General features: G+C 34.2%; 3 protein-coding genes across 3 annotated transcripts; 1 reads left to right on the top strand and 2 right to left on the bottom strand.

The window, feature by feature from the left end:
- Positions 1-9,394: 9,394 nt before the first annotated feature.
- On the top strand, positions 9,395-10,473 carry LOC133879487 (uncharacterized protein At4g04775-like). The gene is made up of 3 exons (XM_062318062.1): positions 9,395-9,491; positions 9,925-10,060; positions 10,134-10,473. The coding sequence occupies exons 2-3, from the start codon at positions 9,935-9,937 to the stop codon at positions 10,461-10,463; spliced, it is 456 nt and encodes a 151-aa protein (XP_062174046.1). The 5' UTR covers positions 9,395-9,491; positions 9,925-9,934; the 3' UTR covers positions 10,464-10,473.
- Positions 10,474-11,574: 1,101 nt separating this feature from the next.
- Positions 11,575-13,373, bottom strand: LOC133879303 (uncharacterized). The gene is made up of 5 exons (XM_062317829.1): positions 13,210-13,373; positions 12,892-12,979; positions 12,694-12,789; positions 12,211-12,235; positions 11,575-11,669 (listed from the first exon to the last, which is right to left on the bottom strand). Exons 1-5 carry the CDS (start codon positions 13,371-13,373, stop codon positions 11,575-11,577), a joined length of 468 nt encoding a protein of 155 aa, XP_062173813.1.
- A 586-nt stretch (positions 13,374-13,959) lies between these two features.
- Positions 13,960-17,320, bottom strand: LOC133879304 (protein FAR1-RELATED SEQUENCE 8-like). Its single transcript, XM_062317830.1, has 8 exons — positions 17,242-17,320; positions 16,553-17,153; positions 16,069-16,363; positions 14,911-15,972; positions 14,691-14,810; positions 14,535-14,603; positions 14,320-14,445; positions 13,960-14,238 (listed from the first exon to the last, which is right to left on the bottom strand). The coding sequence occupies exons 1-8, from the start codon at positions 17,318-17,320 to the stop codon at positions 13,960-13,962; spliced, it is 2,631 nt and encodes an 876-aa protein (XP_062173814.1).
- Between the last annotated feature and the right edge of the window lie 1,071 nt (positions 17,321-18,391).

The following is an 18,391-nucleotide window of genomic DNA, read 5'->3' on the forward strand; positions in this document are numbered from 1 at the left end:
TCAGCAAATTTATTCACGCCAGACCGTAAACTCTTGTTAAATTGTGTTTTGTGTGGTACATTAGTAAATAAGATTTTGAAAGACCAAAAAGCAATTAAATTCTGATCTCTTTGTCTTCCAATATTGCAAACTATTAGGGAGTTGTGATTTTGTTTTGGTTGACGAAAAAAACTCCTATATTAGCTAATTTATTCACACCCGAACACAAACGCACGTTCAATTGCGTTTTGCGTGGTACATTATTGAACAAATTTCGGAGGACCAAAAAGAAGTTAAATTTTGATCTCTTCATCTTCCAATATTCCAAACTCCTTGGGGGTTGTGATTTTGATTCGTTTAATGAAAAAAAAAATAGCTATATCTGCAAATTTTTTCACGTCCGAGCATCAACTCTTGTTAAATTACGTTTTGCGTCGTACATTAGTAAATCAGATTTTGGAGGACAAAAAAGCTGCTAAATTCTGATCTCTCCGTCTTCCAATATTACAAACTATTAGGGCATTGGGGATTTGTTTCATTTAACTAAAAAATTAGCTATATCAGCAAATTTATTTACGCCGGAACACAAACTCATGTTAAATTGTGTTTTGCGTGTTATATTAGTAAACCAGATTTTGGAGAACCAAAAGGCAGTTAAATTATGTTCTTCTGTCTTCCAATATTGCAAACTATTAGGGGGTTGTGGTTATGTTTCGTTAGACCAAAAAAACTGCTATATCTGCAAATTTATTTACGCCCGAACACAAACTCAAGTTAAATCGTGTTTTGCGTGGTACATTTGTGAATCAAATTTTGGAGAATAAAAAAGTTGTTAAATTCTGATCTCTCTGTCTTCCAATATTGCAAACTCTTAGTTCGTTTTTATTTTTGTTCGTTTGACGAAAAAAACTGCTATATCAGCATATTTATTTGCGCTCGAATACAAACTCATGTTTAGCTATGTTTTGCGTGGTACATTAGTGAATTAGATTTTCAAGGACCCAAAAGCTGTTAAATTCTAATCTCTTCATCTTCAAATATTCCAAACTCTTTGGGCGTTGTGATTTTGTTTCGTTTGACAAAAAAAACTGTTATATCAACAAATTTATTTACGCCCGAACACAAAATTACGTTCAATTGCATTTTGCATGGTACATTAGTAAATAAGATTTTGGAGGTCTAAAATGCAGTTAAATTCTTATCTCTTCGTCTTCCATTATTCCAAACTCATTGGAGGTTGTGATTTTGTTTCATTTGACGAAAAAAACACCTATATCAGCATATTTATTTACGCTTGAACATAAATTCTTTTTAAATTGCGTTTTGCGTGGTACATATGCAAATCAGATTTTGGAGGACCAGAAAGTAGCCAAATTCTGATCTCTCTGTCTTTCAATATTACAACTATCAGGGCATTGGAGATTTGTTTCGTTTAACTAATAAATCAGCTATATCAGTAAATTTATTTACGCCGGAACACAAACTCATGTTAAATTGTGTTTTGCGTGGTACATTTGTGAATCAGATTTTGGAGGACCAAAATGTAGTTAAATTCTGTTCTCTCAATCTTCCAATATTATAAACTATTAGGGCGTCGTCGTTTTGTTTCTTTTGTCGAAAAAAATTGTTATATCGGCAAATTTATTTACGCCACAACACAAACTCAAGTTAAATTGCGTTTTGCGTGGTACATTTGTGAATAAGATTTTGGAGAATCAAAAAGTAGTTAAATTCTGATCTCTCTGTCTTCCAATATTGCAAACTGTTAGGGCGTTTTGATTTTGTTTTGTTTGACGAACAAAACTGCTATATCAGCATATTTATTTTCGCCCGAAGACAAACTCCCCTTTAATTGTGTTTTGCATGGTAAATTAGTGAATCAGATTTTGGAGGACTAAAAAGATGTTAAATTCTAATCTCTTAATCTTCCAAAATTTTAAACTCTTTGGGCATTGTGATTTTGTTTCGTTTCACAAAAAAAGCAGCTATATCAGCAAATTTATTTACGTCCAAATACAAATTCACGTTCAATTCCGTTTTGCGTGGTACATTACTAAATAAGATTTTGGAGGACCAAAAAGTACCTCAATTCCGATCTCTCCATCTTCCAATATTACAAACTATTAGGGGGTTGTGGTTTTGTTTCGTTCAATGAAAAAAACTGTTATATCAGCAAATTTATTCACGCCCGAACGTAAACTCTTGTTAAATTGCGTTTTGTGTAGTACATTAGTAAATAAGTTTTGGAAGACCAAAAAGCAGTTAAATTCTGATCTCTCCGTCTTCCAATATTGAAAAATATTAGGGAGTTGTGATTTAGTTTTGTTTGACGAAAAAAAACTACTAAATTAGCTAATTTATTCACACCCGAACACAAACGCACGTTCAATTGCGTTTTGCGTGGTACATTAGTGAATAGATTTCGGAGGACCAAAAAGCAGTTAAATTCTGATCTATTCATCTTCCCAAATTCCAAATTCCTTGGGCGTTGTGATTTTGAATCGTTTAATGAAAAAAAACAGCTATATTTGCAAATTTTTAACGCCCGAGCATCAACTCTTGTTAAATTGCGTTTTGCGTGGTAAATTAGTAAATCAGATTTTGGAGGACCAAAAAGCTGCTAAATTATGATCTCTCCGTCTTCCAATATTACAAACTATAAGGGCATTGGGGATTTGTTTCGTTTAACTAAAAAATCAGCTATATCAGGAAATTTATTTACGCCGGAACACAAACTCATGTTAAATTGTGTTTTGTGTGGTACATTTGTAAATCAAATTTTGGAGGGCCAAAATGTAGTTAAATTCTGTTCTCTCTGTCTTCCAATATTGCAAACTATTGGGGCGTTTTCATTTTGTTTCGTTTGTCGAAAAAAAATTGCAATATCGACAAATATTTTTACACCAAAACACAAACTCAAGTTAAATTGCATTTTGTGTGTTACATTTGTGAATAAGATTTTGAAGAATAAAAAAGTAGTTAAATTCTGATCTCTCTGTCTTCCAATATTGCAAACTGTTAGGGCGTTTTGATTTTGTTTCGTTTGACGAACAAAACTGCTATATCAGCATATTTATTTTCACCCGAATACAAACTCACGTTTAATTGTGTTTTGTGTGGTACATTAGTGAATCGGATTTTGGAGGACCAAAAGCAATAAAATTATAATCTCTTAATCTTCCAAAATTTCAAACTCTTTGGGCGTTATGATTTTGTTTCGTTTGACAAAAAAAGCAGCTATTTCAGCAAATTTGTTTACGCCCGAATACAAACTCAGGTTCAATTGCGTTTTGTGTGGTACATTACTAAATAAGATTTTGGAGGACCAAAAAACAGCTAAATTCTGATCTCTCCGTCTTCCAATATTACAAATTTCTAGGGGGTTGTGGTTTTGTTTCATTTGACGAAAAAACTGTTATATCAGCAAATTTATTTACGCCCGAACGTAAACTCTTGTTAAATTGCATTTTGTATGGTACATTAGTGAATAAGATTTTGGAGGACCAAAAAGCAGTTAAATTCTGATCTCTCTATCTTCCAATTTTGAAAAATATTAGGGAGTTGTGATTTTGTTTTGTTTGACGAAAAAAACTGCTATATTAGCTAATTTATTCACACCAGAACACAAACGCACGTTCAATTGCGTTTTGCGTGGTACATTAGTAAACAGATTTCGAAGGACCAAAAAGCTGTTAAATTTTGATCTCTTCATCTTCCAATATTCCAAATTCCTTGGGCGTTGTGATTTTGATTCGTTTAATGAAAAAAAACAGCTATATTTGCAGAATTTTTCACGCCCAAGCATCAACTCTTGTTAAATTGCGTTTTGCGTGGTACATTAGTAAATCAGATTTTGGAGGACCAAAAAGCAGCTATATTCTGATCTCTCTGTCATCCAATATTACAAACTATTAGGGCATTGGGGATTTGTTTCATTTAACTAAAAAATCAGCTATGTCAGGAAATTTATTTACGCCGGAACACAAACTCATGTTAAATTGTGTTTTGCGTGGTACATTAGTAATTCAGATTTCGGAGGACCAAAATGCAGTTAAATTATGTTCTCTCCGTCTTCCAATATTGCAAACTATTAGGGCGTTGTCATTTTGTTTCGTTAGACCAAAAAAACTGCTATATCTGCAAGTTTATTGACGCCCGAACAAAAACTCAGGTTAAATTGTGTTTTGCGTGGTACATTAGTAATTCAGATTTTGGAGGACCAAAATGCAGTTAAATTATGTTCTCTCTGTCTTCCAATATTGCAAACTATTAGGGCGTTGTCATTTTGTTTCGTTAGACCAAAAAAACTGCTACATCTGCAAGTTTATTGACGCCCGAACACAAACTCAGGTTAAATTGAGTTTTGCGTGGTATATTTGTGAATCAAATTTTGGAGAACCAAAAAGTAGTTAAATTCTGATCTCTTTGTCTTCCAATATTGCAAACTCTTAGGTCGTTTTGAGTTTGGTTCGTTTGACGAAAAAAACTGCTATATCAGTATATTTATTTACGCCCGAATACAAACTCACGTTTAATTGTGTTTTGCATGGTACATTAGTGAATTAGATTTTCGAGGACCCAAAAGCTGTTAAATTCTAATCTCTTCATCTTCAAATATTCCAAATTCTTTGGGCGTTGTGATTTTGTTTCGTCTGACAAAAAAAACTGCTCTATCAACAAATTTATTTACGCCCGAACACAAACATACGTTCAATTGCGTTTTGCCTGCTACATTAGTAAATAAGATTTTGGAGGTCTAAAATACAGTTAAATTCTTATCTCTTCGTCTTCCAATATTCCAAACTCATTGGGGGTTGTGATTTTGTTTCGTTTGACGAAAAAAACTATTATATCAGCATATTTATTTACGCATGAATACAAACTCACGTTTAATTGTGTTTTGCGTGGTACATTAGTGAATCAAATTTTGGAGGACCAAAAAGCTGTTAAATTCTAATCTCTTCATCTTCCAAAATCCCAAACTCTTTGGGCGTTGTGATTTTGTTTCATTTGACAAAAAAAAAAACGGCTATATCAGCATATTTATTTACGCCCGAACATAAACACATTTTAAATTTCGTTTTGCGTAGTACACTAGTAAATCAGATTTTTGAGGACCAAAAAGCAGCTAAATTCTGATCTCTCCGTCTTCCAACATTACAAACTATTAGGGCATTGCCAATTTGTTTCGTTTAATTAAAAAAAAAAAAGAAAAAAAAGAGCTACATCAACAAATTTATTTACGCCGGAACACAAACTCAAATTAAATTGTGTTTTATATGGTACATTAGTAAATCAGATTTTGGAGGACCAAATGGCAGTTAAATTCTGTTCTCTCCGTCTTCCAATATTGCAAACTATTAGGGCGTTGTCGTTTTGTTTCGTTTGACGAAAAAAATTGCTATATCGGCAAATTTATTTACGTCCGAACACAAACTCAAGTTAAATTACGTTTTGCGTGATACATTTGTGAATCAGATTTTTGAGCATAAAAAAGTTGTTAAATTATAATCTCTTCATCTTCCTATATTCCAAACTCTTTGGGCGTTGTGATTTTGTTTCGTTTGACAAAAAAAACTGTTATATCAGCCAATTTATTTACGCCCTAACACAAACTTACGTTCAATTGCATTTTGCGTGGTACATTAGTGAATCAGATTTTCGAGAATTAAAATGCAATTAAATTCTTATCTCTTCGACTTCCAATATTTCAAGCACTTTGGGCGTTGTGATTTTGTTTAATTTAACGATAAAAACAGTTATACCAGCAAATTTATTCACGCCCGAACATAAACTTTAGTTAAATTGCGTTTGGCGTGGTACATTAGTAAATCAGATTTTAGAGGACCAAAAAGCAATTAAATTTTGATCTCTTCATCTTCCAATATTCCAAACTCCTTGGGTGTTGTGATTTTGTTTCATTTAACAAAAAAAACTGCTATATCAGCAAATTTATTCTCGCCCAAACATAATTACTTGTTAAATTGCGTTTTACATGGTATATTAGTAAATCAGATTTTGGAGGACCAAAAAGTTGCTAAATTCTTATCATTTCTAGTACTTATTAAAACCACATGGGGCACATCATGAAATGTATAAAACCACATGGTTATATATTAAAAAAAAAAATGTGGTTTTTAATTTTAAGGTTTTTTTTAAAAAAATATAAAATAAAATTCTAGAGATGGCTGAGGGCCACATGACTCGGCCATGGGGGTGGTTAGGCCACCCCCAAGGGCCAAAACCCTTTTTTTTTTCTTTTCTTTTTTTCACTTTGGCCCTTAGGGGTGGTTCGGGTGTGGTTTGGCCACCGCCAGACCGAGCCACCCCAAGCCAAAGCCACCCCCTTGGCCAAAATAGGGTGGCCAGCCACCCTTATGTGGGCCAAAGGGGGTGGCCCATAATTTATTTATATATATATATATATATATATATATATATATATATAAAGAAACCATTAAAATAATAATAATAAAAAATGATAGTCATGTCAGCGCTGAAGTGTACCACGGAGACAGGTATCGCACATGCACGTCGACACCTGTAGGATGACATAGCTAGACGTTGGTTTTGGACAAAATTTGATAAAAAGTAAATTTGATAAATCTACTTAATATACCATTTCCGTCTTTTTATATACCACATGTACCAAATTTGATCAAAAGTAAAACTGAATGAGCAAAAAATAAAGGTCGTAAAGCACATGGGTGTATAGGCTATTTAACTCAATATATTATCACTTATTTTTAAGGGATAATTGCACTATTGATCATTGTAGTTAACATAAATTACAAATCACTCTATGTGGTATCAACATTGACATTAATTCAAAGATTATTGTGGTTAGCTTAATTTACAAATCGATTCCTAAAGTCAAATTCCGTTAAAATTTTTGACAGATTATGTTAAAAGCTAAGTAAACGTACGTCACGTCAGCCAATAAAATTGTGACACGTGTCAATTTTGATAAAAAAATATAAATATATTAAAAAAAAAATAAAACCTATTTTTTGAAAAAATAATTAAATATTAAAAAAAAAAAAAAAAAAAAAAAAAAAGCAAAGGGGTGACTGACTCCAGAGATCGATTTATAAATTAAGCTAATTACATGGATCTTTGAATTCATGTTGATACCACAATGAATGATTTGTAATTTATATCAACCACAAAACTTAATAATGCAATTATCCTTATTTTTAAATAAAGTGATAAATTATATGCTATTATGTCATATGCAACAAAACAAGATCATTCTCAACGATTTTCAAATAAAGAGATCTTATTCTACCAAGGGTACGTAGCCTTAGGTTGATGTTACTCCCCCTGATGTTACTTTTATTATTAATATTTGATAGGCAAGATATATAATTCTAGCAAGCAAGTATTGTGAATTTTTGAACGAAATTAAAACAAAATGGAAATTGTTGTGTCAAACACATTAATTTTAATTAAGAACAATTAAATGAGTTGATTTAATGCAATTTATAAAAAAATTTCATTTACGAATTATTTTTTGACAAAAAAAAACATCGAAAATAGCATTTGAGTTAATTATCGGGATTTCTTTACACTAGTCCAATAAAAAAAAATCAGGGATTAAATAAATAAAAGACCATTGTAATCTACGTCTCGTTCTTCATAGAAGGAATATGATCATTTTAAATGAAATTGAAATAAATTATTGTATAATTAAAATTTAATGTCGCTGTATTAAATAATATAACTTCATTTCCATTATTAACTATAACAACATTAAATCATCTTTATCGGGGATATATTTACACCAGTCCAATAAAAAAAAAAAAAATCAGGGATTAAATAAATAAAAGATCATTGTAATCTACGCCATACTCATCCATAAAGCTTAAGTAGGGCCAGAGTCTGTCATTTTCAGCGACTTAACATCATTAATTTTCGAGATATGATCTACACACTACTCTTCACAACACTTTCACAACACGCCTACGTGGCATTCATATTTTATTGTTTTTTTTGTACTTTCGTTCACGCTCTGCTAGAAATCATCTATACACTGAAAATCCTCAAATTTCAAATTTCCCACGAAGACATCTCTCTCTCTCTGAAACCCCTCTCTCTCTCTCTCTGAAATCTCTCTGCCCATAAAGATCTGATTTTTCTCCGTGGAGCGTCGTCCGTCGTCCGCCTCCGGTCAGTGACGTCGTCGGCTCTCTCCCTCTCTCCGGCATATATCTGCTCTCCGGTCAGTGACGTCGCCGGCTCTCTCCCTCTCCCCGGCATATATCTGCTCTCCGGTCAGTGACGTCGCCGGCTTCGTCGTCCGGCGGTTCCGTCGTCCGGTGCCCTTCTCCGTCGTCCGTTGTCCGGTGCTTCCGCTCTCTCCCTCTCTCCGGATCTGCTCACCGGTCAGTGACGTCGCCGGCTTCTCTCTTGGCGGTAGGCGTCCTCCGTCGTCCGGCGTCCCCACTCCGGCAGATTTGGCGGCCGGATCTGTCTCCGGCGACGCCCATAAAAAAGGATCTCTCTCCCTTTGGAGCAACCCCCTCCCTCTGTCTCGCCGTGTTCCTGTTGTAAGTCTCATTGTTTTTTTTTTTTTTTTTTGTGTTATAATATGACATAAAAATAATACCGAGTGCAAGTGAGATATAGATTTTGGTGGATTTGGACTAATTTACTGGCTAGTATATTTGTTTGTTTGTAAAATGGAAGGAAGAAAGGCCTTTGCTCGACATCATTTGAGCAATGACGGCAGAAATTTTGTCTTCAACAACATCATTGCCTTCCCTATGATGAATATTGAAAATTCTCATTCCCAATCCCTTAGCACTTGTTGACTGAGATGCCATATTTTGAAAGTGTTTGGCCCATGTTGAATAATGATAATAATGATAATGCACTCATTCTCTTGCATCAAAACATGTTCATGTAATCACGTTGGGTTAAGTACCTTTTTATTTTTGGGGATCCATTTGGGTCAGGTGTTGTAAAAAATTTACAGAATTTTTTTTTTTGTTTTTTAAAAGGTTTGGATTTAATTTTTGGGTTAAGTACCTTTTTATTTTTGGCCCCAAGAAATTGTAGCAACAATGATCATGTGATTTGCTGCCATTTTGTGGTCATTACATTACAATTGAAAGAATTCTACTAAGCTTCAAAAAAAAAAAAAAAAACCAAAAATCATCAATATTATTTTACAATTGAAAGAATTCTGCTAAGGTTCAAAAAAAAAAAAAGATTAGTGAAAAGCCAATGAAAAAGATTAGATTGATTCTATGAATCCATTATGACAATTTATTTTATATTGAAATTTGAATGATTTCTTTTGCACTTGATTAGATTGATTTTTGGGTTGTTTTTCCAGTGCACACAAGGTGCTTGATAAAATGCTCCACTGACCATTTTTATCTTCTCTTGATATACATTTTCTCTCATGCCAAACAGTACCATTTAATTTCCAAGGATCATCAACTCTGTTCTGTTGCTAGGAGCGCTATTATGTAGAGAGGAATTTGTTGGGGTATTGTACGACCAAGGTAAGTAAACTCATGTACATGGAACTAGGCACAATTTTGTTACATGAAATTAGGCACAATTTTCTCTATGTTATGTGGGCTGGATTCTTTAGGGGGAGACCATTGGAATAATGACAACAAATTGGTCCTTTTTTTAAAAAAAAAAAAAAAAAAAAATCTCTGGGAATCATGCCGGCCCTAGCTTCGACCCTAATTAGTCTCCATTAAAATATATATATGCATTTGGATTATTTAAAGTTAAAACTAAATTATTGAATCATATTGTTTGAATTTGTTGGTGGTCTCTAATTCGGTTTGAGAGGAAAAAAATTCGGTCTTTCGTTTGTTGTTGCATAGTGTTAGTGATTTTGCTGGTTTCGATTGTTGGATGATGTTGATATATATGCTTGGTTCTGATTTAGTTTTAGATTTTAAATAATATTCATATGTGTAGGCTCGAAAAAATGTCGGTAAATAGTGATGCACCAAGACCCCCTCCGTTATGTTACTGTGGAGTGCGTGCACGTCTAAGGTACTCATGGACTAGTGACAACCCCGGACGAAAGTGGTATGGCTGTATAAAGTATAAGGTAATTTTAAAATGAATTAATTGTGACTTATTCTTTTGTTAATGGTTTATGACATTTATTCGTTTTCACACAGGAAGCTGGGGATTGTGATTTTTTTAGGTGGGCTGATAACGACATGACTTCTTATGAGAAGAGATTGGAGGAACATATGAGAGACATGGAGGAAGGGAGACGGGCCGATATTGAGAAAGTTGAGAAGATGACAATGGCCAATATTGACAGACTTGAGAAGCTGATGGAAACAAAATACAATGAACAATATGCTAGACTTCGGTTGGAGTTGGGTCTGCGTCAAAGTAATAGAAAGATGTTTTGGGTAGCAGTAGTCGTAGTCATTTTGGGCCTTGTAATTTATTTCAGTGGTTATAGTGGTTCTAAAGTTAGCTACTTGATGTTAGAATGAAAAGACGGATACAAGAAGGTTGAAAATGATCATTGTCAAATATTTTATGTTCTATCCAGTTGAACAATAGTAATTCTGAATTTTAGTTATGACGGAAGTTGATCTGTAAAATCAGTGTTTGTAGATGGGTATTGATACTTTAACGAAAAAAGCAGTGATTGCATGCTTCATTGTCATGACAAATTAAAGCTGGTTTTTCATTGATCTAAGCTTGTTTTATGTAATCCCTGTAATTTCTCCTTCCTATTCTTCCTTAGAAGAAAGTCCTGTTTTATGTAACTTGAGTCCTTGTCTTGAATTTATTGATCTCTGCAGACATCAATGACTGTCCATTCTGATAGGTTGAGTTCACTGATGCACATTTCTTTTCCTTTTTTTTTTTTTTTTTTTTTACCATTTTTCGAGAGCTTCCTTGATCCTGTGTCTCATGAATGTGCTGCTCTTTATCTCTTAAGCATCTGATGGTACACAGCTTTCTATTGCTTTCATATTAATGAATCCGAATGGAGATATGTGGTCCATGATTGGTGCACATTTGTAAATCCTAATAAACGTAAGATTGGTAAACCTTGAAGAACAGCATGATTTTGTTGACTTTCAACACATAATTAAACACCATGTTATGACTTTAAACCAGAAGTTGCAGCTGCCTGCTGGTACAACAAGAAGTGAAACGAAAATGGTGCAGCCAGCAGGTAAGGCTCTGACTACATCGCAATCTACATACAATAAACTGAAATATGAAGTAGTATCATTCTATTTACAGAACAGACTTAGCCTTTTAACTTTGGATATCAGGGGCGGACTAAGTTAAAAAGTTACAAAAATTTCGAAGTCAATTCATAATTATCTGGACATGTCTGGTAAAACTCGGAAATCCAGTGATCACTGCACAGCAACTCTATTTGATAAATGACAGTGGCATTCCCAGAAGCCAGATGTAACTCAAAGTTTATGTGTTTCTTCCGAGGATGACTTGCTTTCAAATGAAATTGAGGCACCATCTGATTTTGGGGGCATAGAATCACCAGTTTGATTATTAAACGGGCTCTGTTATTTGGATATTTTATAAAAAGAAAAGAAAAACGGATACCAGGAAAGCCACAAATGCTCACTGATTTTGCAGAGGATCACCTTTAGCTGCCCCTAGAGCTATTGGAACTCTATGCTTGAATTCTAACTTTTCACGTGAATGTTGGCCCGTTCCTGCAAACACAAAATCACATTTTCAACATGCATCAGAATTAAATATCAGAGATGCAAGGTCTAAGTATATAATAAGCCGAGAACAAAATGCAGAAGAAACTTTATAATGATCGAGTGTTGTATCTATTTTTTTATTTTTATTTTTTGGTAAGTGATTGAGTATTGTATCTACCATGATTTTGCTTGAAAAATTAAAGGTAAGATGGATGAAGTAGTGGATGAAACTTTGTATGGAGAAAGAATCAGTTGAGATATTTCCTTCACCAATATACTCTAGTTCACTGAGCTAAATAAAAACAAACATGTTGACTGGATAGAGAGTTACCATACAAGTGACTGGAGACGCTTCCTTTAGGTATATATTCATATTGTCAATCATATATGAGAAACTGTTGATTATTTTCCTGGCAGTAGCCCAATAGAATCACAAGATTTGCCGAATAGGTGAAAGGTAGAGTACCTGATAATTAAAAGTCAGTCCTGTTAGATCAACCACAAAAAATAATACTAAAAGTTGACTCAGTTGTACATATTTCATTACCAGATTTTGAAGCAACCAAAGGAATCTGGAAGAGAAATCGAAAAAAGAAAGGTAACCCATACCATGATTTTTCATGGTAATGCAAGATCAAATAATATGGGAAACAAAAACAAAAAACAGAAAAAGCAAAACACTGTTGGCTACAAATATTCATATTCCTTAGTCAATCCTGGAGGCTTGTCAAGCTAGTATTATGATCCTATCTAAAATGAAACTCGAATATTATCAGGGGGAGACTTCAGAGACGAAAGAAAATTACTCTGCAGCCAGTTTAGGAACTCATTTTATCGACTTCCACCTTTCACCACTATTTTTTCTTTTTATTTCTTTCTAGCTGCATCTTATTTTTTTCTTCTTTTTTTAGGAAACAGAGTTGAAATCCTGTAAATCTTAATTAACTATTTCTGTTGCTTCCTCTGTTTTCTGTTTTTGGTGCAACTTATATGATCAAGTTTAGCTGTATGGGAGGAAAGTCATAATTACCTCATCAATAAATTCTTGGCTAGGTGCTCCTGGTATGGGAACCACTTCAGCTATGCTGTAGAGTATTATTGGGATATAATTTGTTGTACATTGAACCTGTAATGCAAAGGATGCCACAAGCAAAATAATCAAGTACTCCAAGATTATCCTTATTTTTTACCATACAAGAATCAGAGTGACTGGGGCTAAGCGATAAACCTTTCCACACATTTCGATGGTTGAATTGCTTTTCCCAACTTTCACCAATGGATTATTGAATGGATCTTCATACTTGAGAGGCATTGAGCTGCATGAAATTCGCAAGACAAAGCACATCACTATTGGTGCAAAGATAATGTCATAACTGAAAACTTGGGAAGTGAATTAAACAATGGTTAATATAGAAAACTACAGGCAACCAGATCATATGGTAAAAACACCCTCCAATTACATCATGCGGAAAGCTTTTACAGTTCAAAGCTCGAGAACAAATTTATCCATGGAAAACAGGGAAGGGATTAAGGATTAGGTTCATACATGCCTCTTCTATCAGATCTTAGCTGGCCACGTCTGACAAGATCAGCTACAGAGCCAGGACGGCTGTACTTTAACTTCCTTGCTGCATATACTCTTACAATGATGACCAAAAATGCAGTTGCGATACATAATCCTATTGCAAAATTACACCATATAACCGACATATAACTCTCTTTAAAAAATCCAATAACATAACTTTGAATCTTAAATTGTCCCTAAAATTTCCACAGCAGAAACTCTAATCTCAATATCATCTAGTATTACATCACAGCACAGACCCAGACAACAACTCCTAAATCAACCTTGTTTACCAAAACCGAATCTACCAACTAGTCACCACCCGCTTAATTATACATTGCACCAGGCTTAATTATAACAAAACCGTATTTAGGGAATCACTAACATAATATACATAAAACTACATATACATGTATTTATAGAATAACATACACCATCCAAAATTCACCTCAACCTCTTTAGCTAGTACACAACATATATGAACATCTTATAAGAACAACAAAAAAAGTAAAATAAAATAAAATAATGGAGTCAATCTTCATTACAACTCCATTACATCCAGGAGTCCATCTGAAAGCTAGCTCCATCCATTACAACTCCCACACAAAATATTCATTTCAGCTCTGCAAGAAAACACATACATATTATAAAACAAGACCATTATATTGTTATGAAGAAAACATAACGATAACTAAAATAATAAATCAAATACCATTAACTATCATTTTTGTCTCAAGGTGGAAGTAAACCATTCATCAGAAGACGTATAGTTGACCGCACAGCATCAGTAATTGTGGGCAGGACACTTATATGGTTGAGTGCGGCATACACTTGATTGAAGATGGGCCGCACATGCATTTCAATTGCCGGATCAGTTGGGATTATGGAATTAAAAACGTGTGTCATCCAAGCAACTATTACGGCTGGGTTGGTATTGATACAATATGGTAAAAACCACAACAATTGAACCAATACTTCTTGACTCAAAGGGAGAGGATCCATAGTCAACACCTGAAAATCAACTTTAATATTCAGACATCTAAAATCTAAAATGGATGCATTTTAATAACACAATACTATCAAGTGATTTACCTGGGAGCAAATCCAATTCACAATTGACACATCACGCATTTGTAAGGCTGTAGTTAAAGCCTCTTGGTATTTGTGTTGGCTTATCATTGTGGACAACAGATTTATGGGGTCAATCGACAAATTCACCTAATGAATGCACGCATGATTCGTTTCTCTTATTGTACGCATATAAATTCCAATCGAGAAACAATGACTTTAAAAAACACAAATTATACCTGAGAAAGAATAGAATGATGGTGACCACTGAAGGTGTGAGCAACTGTCGATGACGAAGCGACGGAATCCTGCAAAAACAAACATTAAATATCCTCGTGAAATATCAAATAATTATCAAAAATCAACTAATAAATAAAGAGATATTGGATAATCACCTGAGTACTATGATCGTGAGTTGCAGAAGGTACAGAAGGCAACGGAGATTGAGTTGCAGAAGGTACAGAAGGCAACGGAGATTGACTAGTATTGCCTTGATTTTCCGTTGATTTCGAGGCCTACAATTAAGAATGATTTATGCAATGTGGGAAAGCACACATGTTTTTAAGCAAGTAAAATGTGGACATAAATATTTAAAAAAATAAAGAAATCACTAACTTGATTTTTTCGTCTCTTCGTTTTAGCATTGTTGTCTCTTGGTGGCTTGCTTGATACATTAGATTTCTTTACCACTGTTTCTATAACAGACACCTTTCTCTTTGTTCTTGGCCTCCCTTTACAAGTAACCTTATGAGGACTAAGCACCTTTTGACAACTAACAGTAGCTGGAATGCCAGAAGCTTGATTTTCGCAACGCCACAACTCCTTCATTTGATCAATTCTTTTCATTAGTTCCATGCAACGTTCCTCAGTGTTTTCTGATGCGAGCGACAGTAATTCCTCAAAATTGTTTCTCACCTTGTCATATATTTGGGCATGTGGATTATCACCAATGGCATCATAACTACTCTTAACCTTCGAGTACTCTCGCTTAATATCCTTCCTCCATCTATCAAGAACATATCTTTGTGGCAAAGTTGTCACTTTCTTTGTCCGTAACACGGAAAGTGAATGCTTACATAAGATGCCTCTTACTTCAAACAATGCACATGTGCACTTCACTTCCAATTCATCTTCATTGAAGTAAACAAGAAATATTTTTTCTATTAAGTGGTCTCCAACGACAACATATTCAATAACTTCAAACGTGGAAATTGCACCTTCACTTTTGAGATGAGAGTTATTACAGGACATCATTTTCACAAACTGCTCATGTACTTCTTTGAACTTCGCATTTGTGTAGACAACTTGAAACTGTTTCTCTAACGGCAAGGCGCTTATACATGAGATTGTGCGATTGAAAGAATCAAAATCAGCACGTGCCTCACTCTCGACCATTCTCCTCAAAGCATTATCATATTCATCAACAAATTCTTTTAATGTGGTTCGTGAGTGCACGTAACCATCAAAAAATGCGTTCATACTTTCACTTCGCTGTGTAGTGTTCATTCCCGCCCAAAACGTATCTTTCATGTATGCCGGCACCCAAAATGTCTTATCCTTATATAACCCATTCAACCATGCATTATCATGAAGGTTATACTTCTCCAGTAGATCTTTCCAGTTTTCCTCATATTCTTCACATGTTTGAGAGTCATACAAACATTTATTTATGGCACTCTTAATGCCATCAAAATTAGCATGTGATCCAAACTTTTCAGGGAATTTTTTCATAATGTGCCACATACAATATCTATGTCGACTTTCAGGAAAAACAATAGCAATTGCATTTTTCATAGCTCTATCCTGGTCTGTTATAATTGCTTTAGGGGCTTGGCCATTCATGCACTCCAACCAACATTTAAACAACCACACAAATGTGTCTGTATCCTCGCTTGAAATTAGTCCTGCCCCCAAAAGTATAGATTGACCATGATGATTCACTCCTACAAAAGGAGCAAATGGCATGTCATAGCTATTGGTCAAATACGTTGTGTCAAACGTAATAACATCTCCAAAGTAATCGTATGCTGCCCTACTCCGTGCATCCGCCCAAAAAACATTTCGTAACCTACAATCATCATCCATATCTATCATAAAGTAGAAGCCACTATTTTGCTTTTGCATTCTTCTGAAGTAATCACAAAGTGCTTGGGCACCCCCTTTACCAAGACGGAGTTCTTTTGCCTTATTAATATAATTCCGACAATCTCTCTCTCCAAAAGAAAGACTCTCAAACCCCCCACTTTCAACGACTAACGAATTGAAATTCTTACTCAGACGTATTCCTGCTCTATCATTTAGCTCAAGTCTTCTTTTTGCAGCATCATTAATTTTCCTATTGCTTCTAAAAAATCTTGCTTTACCCAGACTTAACGAATGATTATGCGTCAACTCAACTTTACTCAAAAACCACGTTCCATCACCACATAATTTCGCACAAATCCTAGCACCACACCTTGTTCTATTAGTTGTTGGAATTGGCTTCGCAACATCATTTGTACCTCGCTCGTCACCTCCACGAGTACATATAAGCACTACGTAACTTTTTCTGCCATTCGTTTTTCTCGAAGTTCTATGAGCTACACCAAACCCAGCTTGCTTAGCATACCTCCTATAATAAGAGCAAACTTCTTCTATTGAACTGAAAGTCATTAATGACTTCGGTTCTTCAATTTTCTCATCATCCTTTAACACCACAGGTAAGACCACATTTTCTTCCTTATCACTCAACTCTTCATCTGAACTAAAAGTCATTAAATCCTTTGGTTCTTCAACTTTCTCATCATCCTTATCACTCAACTCTTCATCTGAAATAAACGTCGTTAAATCCTTCGGTTCTTCAACTTTGTCATCCACATCTATCCAAAAGAGAATACCAAGTGTATTTATAAAAAAAGCCTAGAATAATAATAAAGAAATGAAAACAAAAAAAGTCAAAAATCTAACCATTTTGATGGTCGTCTTGTTGGGTTAAAGCACCGTCAATTTGACCCTCGGTATCCAATCGTGAACTTGAAGAGTCCATTTTGGAAAATGCTATATTAAAAAGCACTACAAGTTAATTGAATGGAAAAATGTAAGAATTTGTTAATAATAATAAAATTCTATTACACATTAGAGAATTGTAGAAAAAATAAGACTAGACATGAAGAAAATTATAGTCAAATTTATTAGAGATGAGGGATTCAAGGTGGAAGAAAATTATAGTCAAATTTTTGTAATGGCATGCTAATTTAACACCACTTCTAATCCTAACTCATGGTGATCCCATCCACAACAAATTGAAGTTGGCTTGTCCATCGTATGGTTAGAAAAATCAATGCAAAGGACAACAGGGCATTTAATTTCGACGTACGACCAAATGCAAATACTTCCAAAGTAGATATTTTATAAGTGTTTTGAGTTTTGAAAAATATAAAATTTGAGAGGATAAGCTTGAAAAAAGTATTCTGAGGTCCAGAAATGAAAATTAGTTTGCTAAAATTTTGAAAAACCAGAAAATGATAAACATTTTTACAACTAATGTTTCGTTTTTTTGATGATTTTTGGTTTTTTTTTTTTTTTTTGAAGCTTAGTAGAATTCTTTCAATTGTAAAATAATATTGATGATTTTTGGTTTTTTTTTTTTTTTTGAAGCTTAGTAGAATTCTTTCAATTGTAATGTAATGACCACAAAATGGCAGCAAATCACATGATCATTGTTGCTGCAATTTCTTGGGGCCAAAAATAAAAAGGTACTTAACCCAAAAATTAAATCCAAACCTTTTAAAAAACAAAAAAAAAAAATTCTGTAAATTTTTTACAACACCTGAGCCAAATGGATCCCCAAAAATAAAAAGGTACTTAACCCAACGTGATTACATGAACATGTTTTGATGCAAGAGAATGAGTGCATTATCATTATTATCATTATTCAACATGGGCCAAACACTTTCAAAATATGGCATCTCAGTCAACAAGTGCTAAGGGATTGGGAATGAGAATTTTCAATATTCATCATAGGGAAGGTAATGATGTTGTTGAAGACAAAATTTCTGCCGTCATTGCTCAAATGATGTCGAGCAAAGGCCTTTCTTCCTTCCATTTTACAAACAAA

This window comes from Alnus glutinosa, chromosome 10 (assembly GCF_958979055.1).
Source record: "Alnus glutinosa chromosome 10, dhAlnGlut1.1, whole genome shotgun sequence".
Lineage (NCBI taxonomy): Eukaryota > Viridiplantae > Streptophyta > Magnoliopsida > Fagales > Betulaceae > Alnus > Alnus glutinosa.